The sequence below is a fragment of the Ursus maritimus genome, unplaced genomic scaffold (genome assembly GCF_017311325.1).
Source record: "Ursus maritimus isolate PB19 unplaced genomic scaffold, ASM1731132v1 scaffold_9, whole genome shotgun sequence".
NCBI lineage: Eukaryota > Metazoa > Chordata > Mammalia > Carnivora > Ursidae > Ursus > Ursus maritimus.
In genome coordinates, this window is record NW_024427107.1 from 72,925,623 (window position 1) to 72,935,370 (window position 9,748).

Below are 9,748 nucleotides of genomic sequence, written 5' to 3' on the forward strand. Positions count from 1 at the left end.
GTGTGTTACCCACTCTCTGTGTTTGCCGTAATTCGGTGGGGGGTGAGGGGTGGGGGGAGGCAAAAATAAACCGGTGCCGCATAGCATTTGCTATGAGCAAAGGCTCCCCATGAACCGTGCAAGGGAAGTGCCAAGTGCTGGATGATTTCACGACTCCCATGGGGGAAACAGACTGTAGGAATAACAGAATACCGAGAACACATTAAATAGCAACATTCATTCCTTCCTTCTCCCCACGCATCCTTTCTTCTCCCCCTTCCTCCCGTCCAGGCTGAGCAGGGTCCTAGGTCTCACCATTGTGTCCCTGCCCCTGCCCTGGGGCCATCGCTCCCAGCCCTCACGCCCCAGGCTCCCAAGGCTCAGCTCGGAGAAACGACCAGAGGGCGAGTTCCCCAGTCAGCCCAATGCTCACTCCTAGCCTCGGCCCTTACTAGCTGTTGACTTTGGGCAAGTTTCTTAACCTCCTGACCTATGTTCTGATTGGTCAGATGAGCACACACTAGGGTCCATCCACAGGCCCAGCAAGATGCCAGGGGAGCACGGTGCAAGGCTAGGCTGGGCTGGTCCATGCGGGCTTCTGGTCTTTATTCCTTGCCACCTCCTGGGTGGGCCCTGTTAATTCAGGCCTCCGGTCCTGCTGCCACCACCTTGTCCGGCTCCTGGCTCATCGGAGGGGGCAGCCGTGTCTCCCAGGCTGTAACCCGCAGCCCTACTCTGCTCCTGTAGAGGTTTCCACACGGGCCACCGACTCAGGCCTCCACCCTCTGACCCAGTGGTGAGTCTCTGAGGCCTGGGACCATGTGTCACTGATGAGTTGTGTTCCGAGCTCACAGCCCAGGGTCTGGCCACTGGAGGTAGCTGGTTGGCCTCTGCTGACTCAGTGAGTGAAGGATGCACGCCAGGCCCTGGGTGGGGCCCAGGAACAACAGGGTTCCGCTGTCCTCAACTCCGCTCACATGGGGGGACATGAGATGGCCCTGTCCAGCTGCTGTTTGTCATCTGCCACGGGGCTCTCCTAGGACCCCACCGTGAACAGCAGCAAGTAAAGGTCCGCTGTGTTCCTACTACGTGCAGTACAGCGTGCTGGGTGCTTGGACATATGTGATCACGGTAAATCCTCAAACCCGACCAGGCAAATGGGGCCAATAATTTACCCCATTTTACAGAAGATGAAGTGACCCTCCTAAAGGTTAACCAACATCACAACGAATCATAAATGTGGAATCGGACTCAAACCGAAGCCTGCTCCCTGCCCAGGCCCAAGGCCCTCAGGACCTCCATTCTGACACTAAGCCACTTCTCCCTCACGTCTACGTTGAGCAGCGCCCAAGGACTTCAGACGGCCCAGCAGGCACCCAGGGCACTCACGCTGGTCACCAGCCAGGGCAGGGATCTCTTAATGCGGGAGTTTACAAATCAGAACAAGATTTTTTAAAGATTTCAGGGTCACTGCTGACGCAAAGACGCAGCTCATGCCGGACATGCATCTCAGAGATAATCGGGTCCAACTTTGGAGGCGATCGGCATGCAGGACTGGCCCAGCCCCACAAGCACCCCGACTCAGCCACGTGGACAGTTGTGCGGGCATTGAGGGCCCCTGCTGAGTGTCCGGGCACGTGCCCCTCAGCATCCTGCGTCCCCATCAGCTATGGAAGGGCGGGTCCCTCCCTCCAGGCACACTTGAGCACTGAGCACATTGAGTCAAGTCTTTTCCTACTGCGCGTTCATGCCCCCTCTCCCCCTCTACACGGGAGAGTCTGGGGGATGCTGAGGTCTGGTTCCCCCATGCCCAGGAATACAGATCATAATTGGTATTTACAGAGTATGGGCCAGGGCCTCCGCTAATGCCTCCAAGGGCTCAGCATACTCAATCCACTCCGTAATCTTAGCAGGTAGCATTAATCCTCAGACCCATTTCAGAGATGAGTAAACTAGAACTCAGCCAGGCGCGGAAAAACGTCAAGGTCACCCAGATAAGAAGTGACGGATCTGGGCTTGAGCCCAGATACTCTGCCTCCAATCTGGACGCTCAACCATCCCAACGTAACTACCCGATGTGTGGACATCGTCACCCTCTCTGGAGTACCACTCTGCCCTCCACACCCCGAGACTACTCACAAACACCGCCTCCCCGTGGTTTACTGAATAATGCCAACATCCATCTCTCACCCCCGGTTCTTGTAGGTTCTGGCTTCCGGTTGATCTTTCTGCCTTTCCCCTTGGAGCTACCCACCAGCCAAATGGGAGTGTCCAGGGCTCGCTGTCCCTCCCCGCTGCTATTCCACTCCGGGCGTGGCTCCACTACTCTTCTTCTTTCCGTCTGTTACCCTTCCCTGTCCCTCCACCCCAATCCTGCAAGTGCAAAACCTATCCAGCTTATAAGGGCCTGATCCCAGGTCTCCCCCACCATGGAGTTTTCCCCAACCCGTCCCAAGTGGGGAATGTCTGTCCTTCTTCTGAACTCCTTTCCTTGCCTAGGGCAAGAAGTCACTTTCCTCCCTGTCTTAGAATAGCAGCTTCACGCTTCCCCTAGGAGGTGCGTTTGGGCCCTGCTGGGGTGTGATGACAGGGCCCGAACAATGAGGGCCACGTGCACGGGGCTGCGCACTCCGCCCGCTCCTCACCCAGACCAACGACCACTTCCTGTCTGTACATCTGCTCTTACACGCCTAACACTTCATGTGAAGGGTTCTCAGAGGACACAAATCTCGACCTCAGGGAATCGGAAGGTGGGTGATGAGGTCAACAGACCCAGGGCCAGGCAGGGCAAAGGAGGACTCGCCCTTATGTCCCTCCCAAGCTGTGCACAGAGCAGAGGCTCAAAAGGTATGGGATTTGCCACGGCACCTGGACTGCCCCTCCAACAACAGTGTGTCATGAAGGCTTCGGTCAGCTGATGGCTCCTCGCAAGGACAGGGTGGAAAGCAGGCGCGCACACGTCTTGGCTGTAAGAAATCCAGGGCCAGGCCCCAGGAGATAAAAGGTAAGACCATTCACCTGCAACCACAGGCCCCAAAGCAAATCCTAAAGTGCTCTAGCAGGAGGATGGCACCATCACCTGCCTGTTAAGGCTTTGGATCTTGGATGGGGAGGTTCTGGGTGGCGCCCAAACCCAAGATTTTGATTCGGAAAGGGGACGCGTAAACCATCCAAGCTAACGGAGGAACTGGAGTACTCAGGTAGAGAATTTTATTCTACCCACCACATCTCATAGAATGGGAGGTGAATAGTAAAAAGTGCATTTAAAAAAAAAAAAAAAGCAAAAGAACTCTAAGACATAAGCTAAGACCCCACCTGTCATGGGAATGGGAGGGTCATCAACTGTGGTTACCACACCTGGTAACAAGTGCCCTTGATTGGGGGGGGGGACAGAATCTTGTAGATAAAGCCAGGACCCCCTCCCCTCCTTCCCCCAAGAGGTGATTCAAAACCATAAGGTCACTTTCTCTGTGTTGGCTGGCTCCCTTTCATCAGGCTGCAAAGCGGTCCCAGAGGAAGGTTCGGCACCTGGACGGGGTCACGGAGTTGGGGATGTGATTTGGGGCAGATGCTGATGGGGACTGGGTCCCTGTATGAATCTTGAAGCAAAGGGGCGATGCGATGTGGGCCATGTAGAAGGTAGATGCAAAAGTCTTTCCAGAAGCAGAGGATACAGAGTAAGGGGGGTGTATGTGATTGTGCTGGAGGTGGGGGTCCTGTATTGCTGGTGATGCCAATCGCCTTGCCTACCCAAGGTAGGGCGAGGAGCCCCATGTGGCCGCCCGGGCAGAAACGGCAGAGGAGAGAGCCACGGAAAGCGCCCTTCTGCAGAGAGCCTGGAGGGCTTGCCCCGTGGCACCCATCAGACGTGGCGTGTCCTCTAGAGCTCCTGGGCCTGCGGCCCCACGGCCTGCTCCTCCATGGGCTGCATGGCCTCTTGCACGTAGACGATGAACTCCGAGGCCTCCCCGCCCTGAGTGTAGACAGTCACCGTCTCGATGCCCTCCACGTCGTCAGAGGACACCACCAGGTGGTGCTGCTCGGCCAGCTCCACAGAGGCCTGCTGGAGGGTCTCCTGGATCATGACCGTGTGGTTGGAGCTGGGCTCCTCGTCCGTTACCTGTGTGAGGGCAAGAGAAAGGTCACACAGGTCCTGCTTCTGGGTCCGGCCATAACAACAGAATCACAACCACTGCTTATGGAGCATCTAGTACGTTCCAGGAGCTTGTCCCTACTGCACACAACGCTCTATGTTTGCTCTCATCCCTGGTTTACGGATGGAGAAGGCGAAGCTCAGTGCTGCAAAGAAACACGGCCACGGGCCCCAGTGGTGGCAAGTGGCAAAGCCCAAGTCGAAACCCAAAGTCCAAGCTCTTCTCTTGACGCCAAGCTGCCTCCCAGAGAGGTGTGGGGGTTGCCGGGGTTGCCAAAGGTATGAGGGTTGGAAGGTAGCGTACGAGTTATTTACTGCACCCACGTTGAAGGTTAGGTGGGCTGGCTCCTGGAAATTCAGAGCTGGTCCATTTGGCGGTGAAAAAGGGGCCAGGTTTATCCTGGGTTTTCTGTCTTTCCACACACTGTGGGGGCTCCACTCCCTGTACAAAGACCAGTCTCACATTGGGAAAGAGTAGATGTCCCTGCAAGAATGATTTCCCCCAATGCCTTAGCCATGGCGGGAGGTGGCTTACAGGAGGGACCTGCCGTGGGGCTGGGTGGGATGGTCTGGGCGGGGGCATCTGTCGGTGGAGGGGACCGGAATTCTACAGCCAGGTCCTTCTCTCCAGCTCCAAGCAGGCAGATTCCAGAAAAAGCCAATTCCCGCCAGTGCTGATGTCCCGCACCCCTGACCCTGTGGGCTCTGGCCTGTTTTAAATAACAACTGTCTTTGATCTTCAGAAGAAAAATAATCGAAAGAACATGGGGAAGACTCAGGAAGAGCTGAGAGCCTAGAGCTGCAAAAATAATGTAAGGGTTAGAATACGAGTCCCGGAGGGGGGTCTGGGATGGTTTCGGGAGGGAACAAGAAAGAGTCCTCAGATGTGTGCAGGGATGTCAGAGAGGAGCCGAATGGCCAGGTGGGAGGAACACGTCTTCGTCCTGCACGGAGCAGGGCTCGAACCGCAGCTCACCATTGTCTGCTGGGAGGCCAGACACCTACCCTGCAATCCTCAATTTTCCCATCAGTAAAACAGGGATGAATGGGCACTCCAGAAGACAGCTGGGAAGGTAAAAGAGACCCTATAAGCAAAGTGGGTGCTTAATAATGCCGCTGCCTTTTCAGTGCCTGTAGTATTCATTTAACAATATTTTCTTAACACCCGCGAGCTGCAAGGTGCCATGGCACATCCGTTACTTGTTAATCCAGCCACTATGCCAAGCCTTCGTCATCATAAAAGTCCCAGCAGACTAAGCTCCACGCAGCAGGGGCCGCAGTGTCCTGGCACCGCTCTTTCCCAGAGCCAGGCCAGACGCACACACAAGCACTCAGTATTTGCGGAGTGATGATCCGCCAGGGACCGGGAGCTGTGACGGGCGCTGGGGAAGTGGCCCAGTGGAAAAGCCCCATCCAGTGGGGGCAGACACAGGAGCAGAGCTGCCGTGTTCCCATCGAGGGCCGGGCAGCCAGGGAAGGCCTCCGGAGGAGAAGTGGGGATGGGTTCCAGGCAGAGGGGACAGAAGGAGCAATAGCTCCCAGGACAGCCAGCAAAGGTGGGGGTGCTCAGGTGGCCTCTGTGAGCGCCCCCTGCTGACGCTGACTCCTCTCCCAGCTGGTGTCTGGCAGGGGAAGGCCTACTCCTCCCGGCAGCCCACCCATCTGTAACAGCCATGACTCCATGCTCTCCCGGGGGTGGTCCAACTGGCCCCCAGGGGCCTCCCTCTGGCCCTGTGACTGTACTATTCCCTGCGAGCAGGTGTCAAAAGGGGGATTATATTTAATTGAGACAGAAAAATGGAAAGGCACCTCTGGGGTGGGTACCACACAAAACTATGGATTGGAAGGCACTTCTAATTTGGACTGAAAGAATTCACCAGAAACCAGAGAACTATCCTGAATGGAAACTATTAACACACTTAGCCTGATTTGTTTCTCCAGAGTGAATCAGGACCTTTTTTCTTTTCTTCTTTTAGTGTTTGTTTCCATTTCATTTAAATGGGAAATGTACTGTGAACCAAGACTTTGGAAGTAAATATTGATTTATCTCACACTGAAAGAGGGTGCCTGCCAGAAGGCTGGGGAAAGGCGGGGGGGAATACACAACAAATGCGTTTCTCCTCTTAAGTGTCAGGAAATTCTACACAAAGGAAAAGGTGAGGGGCCGGGGCGACTTGTGCTGATGTCCCCAGGACCTCCCATGTGCGAAGCCAGCCTGCTGCACTTCAGGGAACAGACGATGTGAGCTCTGAGACACATGCGCTCCTGGACATGTGCCATGATTGGGGGACGGTGACTGCTGTCAGAGCCGAAGCCTGAGATAAAGACGCAGTCACAACAGAAATTCCCACCGGCTAAAATTCCTGTTCCTCTGAACAACGCTAACACCACGCAGGCCCTGTACTGACAAGGGCCGAAAGCAGTGCCACGGACGAGGGGAACCTGCCCCGGCTCCAGCCTTTGGTAAGTGGGGGCTGCAGCCTCCTGTTTCCGTGACAGCCGAGTTCTCTGACACCAGCTCCAGGGGTTGAGGGGGTCCCGAGGTGACCCGGAGGACTGCTGCCCACAGATGTGGGGAGGAAGACAGGCAGAAACCAAGAGGAGGCTGCTGGGCTTAAATAAGGGTAAACCGCATGCTTACTCTGCCGCATCAGAGCCCAGGGGCTGCTTCAAGGATGGTGGTGGTGTCTACATGTGGCAGGAGAAGGTTTCGCAGACAGACAGCAGACAGCGAGCAAAGAGCAGGCATGTGCCCACGGCCCTGCCAAGGCTGCCGGCCACATCCCACCACGCCCACTGGGCAGAGTGCTGTCTTCCCCCTTCCAGAAGGCTCTATACTATCTCCCACTGCGGACCCAGCCTCAGCTTTACTCACTGAGACTCCCTCTCCCGGCTTCCACAACCCTCCCCTGGGCTCTGTTCTGAGCCCTCTCACAGATTCCAAGCTCCCAGTCTTCAACGTCTGCTCTGGACCCCTCTCTGCATCGACGCTCTGCTCCTGGCTGGGCCAGAGGCGTCGAGCTGCAGGCCAAAGGGCCATCTGCTTCTGGGGGGCTCCTGGGGGCGTCTGTCCAATGTGCCAAAGTCACAGGAGGGAGGGCTGGGAAGGAGCGGCAGGCAGCGTTCATGGTCAGGTCCTGAAGAGCCCTGGTCACCCGCTGAGGGGCTGAGGCTTCATTTTACAAAGGAAAACATGGACGGTTTTCAAAGAAGGGCCTGCGTCGCCCAGTCCATGGCACTCCGCCAACGGAAACTTGCCTAACATGAGAGATTAAAACTCACCGAGCGTTACACTTCTCTCACTGCTCCTTTAAATATTTATGTTTATTTGTCCGCATCACCTTCTCCAAGTACAAAGTCTATTCAAAGATAATCCTGTTTCCTGTTTTTCTTCCCCCAGTTTTCAGCTCCAGGGTTTTGTGCAAGAGGGTCACCATTCAATCCATCCACTGCTCATTACGAGAGCGCAGTGAACCTCAGGGCTTCATTCACATGAAGACGGATGGAGACAAAGGTAATGCGCCTTTGGCAGAAGTCCTGCAAAGAGCATCCTTCTCAGTGGGCACAGGCGTAACAGGGACCGTGTGCCGCTGCTCAGTCACCTCTCTGAGCCCCCAAAACAGAACTAGCAACGGCCAGGGCCCCCAAAGCCTGGCAGTCGCCTGCTGTGGAGCAGTGTTATGTTTTCGCGAGCTCTCATGAGCCAGTGGCCCTGCTTGGCCTGAAGAGGCTGCCCTCCGGCTGGTCCGGGAAGAGAATGTTGCAGGAGGAGGACTGACGGGGGTGGGGTGCCGTATGCTCCACAGAAGGGGTCTGGGAGGCTCTGCAGAGGCAGCCCCTCCCCCCTCCCCACCCTCACACACTCCATGTTTCATGTTCCTGCAAACCGCGGACCTTCCCCATCCCATGCAGCCCAGCGTCCCCCCAGCCCCTCACCGTTTACTGAACCCGTGCTGGCCATGTACACACAGCGTCCCACACCGGGCATTTCTGAATGAAACCTTCAGCGGGCCAGGGACTCATCCAGGGTCAAACAGTTGGAAAGTAGCAAGAGCTGGACCTTGGTCTCGGCGACCCCTCATCCAGAGACCTTCCTCTGCTGGTGTGGTCTGACAGCGACAGATGGGATTACACGTCGCAGATCAACTGGGTTAAATCATTACTTCACACAGTCTAATCACTTTCCAGCTGCCTGTAGAGCTCTCAACCATTTCCTCCATTCAAAGTGATCTCTCTGGTAGCTTAAACTATTAGCTCAGGCTTAGAATTGCTCCCCACAGTAGAAATAATACGGCTTCACAATGCCATTATCCCCTGAGATGGGTACTCCACTTTCCCCAAATGCTGTATCTAACATATCTTCCAGCTAAATTATTAGCAGCATAGATGGCTTAATAGAAAACCTTAACCCAGGGGACTGTACAAATTATTCACTGGATCAGGCTCTGAGTTCTGCAAGCTCTGCCTACCTCAAGAGTTCCTCTAGAACTTAGACCAGATGGCTGTCAGACCCAGGCACTCTGCTGGGCTCCATTCCTGCTGAGGAGTGTCTGCCTGCCGAGGCCCAGGCCCTTCTGTGGCTGCCAGCCCCCTCCCCATCCACTCGCAGGCAAACACTGACGGACACTGGGCGGGCCGGTGCCTCACTGTCTTGCTTTCTCCCTCCTCCCAGGCCTGCTCCCCTTCCTCTCTGGGTACCGTCTCCACTTTTCTTTGTAAAAACCATTCTGAGCAGGTTAACCTTTCTCTTTCCCAACATTCAAGAAACTCCCTAGGAGTGTCCCTCGCTGGGGTAGCCCTCCTTGAGGAAGAGGGATTCCCTGTGGCCGCATGTGCTGTGTGGTGTTCCGGCAGAGCCCTCACACGGCTGTGTACCACAGTCTGGCCTTCACAGGTCTCCCCGATACACCCACAGCTTCTGGATAGCAAGGACAGGCTCCTCCGTCCCAGCCTGGCGCCACAGTCCCGGTGGGCACACAGGGGCACTGCTGGTATCTCCACAGCTACCCGTGGGTGGAACCTGGAAGGCACGATAGAGGGAACAGCCTAGAACCTCTGCCTCCAGGCCAGGCCACTGCTGGCCCTTGTTTCTGTCTGACAGGAGCCCACCCAGACCACAGGGGGACTGGCAAAAGGCAAACTGTCCACAGAGGGGTCCAAAACCTGTCCACTTTTGGCTCCAAAAGTCCCGACGATCCATCCCCTTATTTTACAGGAGAGGAGCGGGCTCAGAGAGGAAATACACTGCCCAGGACACACTCTTGGAGCCAGAGCCCGGGTCTTCCAACTTTTGGTCCGAACTCTCCACCCTGCCCCAGGAGGCCTCACACCAGGCCACAAAGTGGGTTTGGCTGCTGGAAGAACACAGTCGAAACACCTCGCCTGGTGCCGGGCCCGTGGGGGACCCCGATGGATTCTCCAGCACACATGGAACCACGCGGAGGACACACCTGAGGACAGCTCTAAGTCTTTGCTGCTGCTGAGAGCCGTCCGAGCTGTCTGCAGTGTGACGAGAGGAGGAAGGAGGCCGGTGCCGTGTGAAGCACTTTCCTTGTGCTGCCTGTGGCACGCAGTGGCTGGCTCGAGGGCGCGTGGGCTCGGCGGGGGGGGGGGGGG

The 9,748-nt window shown here is 56.2% G+C and overlaps 1 protein-coding gene across 2 annotated transcripts in view; it reads right to left on the minus strand.

Annotated features, from left to right (window-relative positions):
* Positions 1-3,172: 3,172 nt before the first annotated feature.
* ZFAT (zinc finger and AT-hook domain containing) overlaps positions 3,173-9,748 on the minus strand; it is a 206,638-nt gene continuing 200,062 nt past the window's right edge. For both annotated transcript variants that reach the window (XM_040626166.1, XM_040626167.1), the window contains one exon: positions 3,173-4,099. In XM_040626166.1, coding sequence (XP_040482100.1) covers positions 3,860-4,099 — 240 coding nt within the window. In that variant the 3' untranslated portion in view covers positions 3,173-3,859. The remainder of the gene's footprint in view (positions 4,100-9,748) is intronic.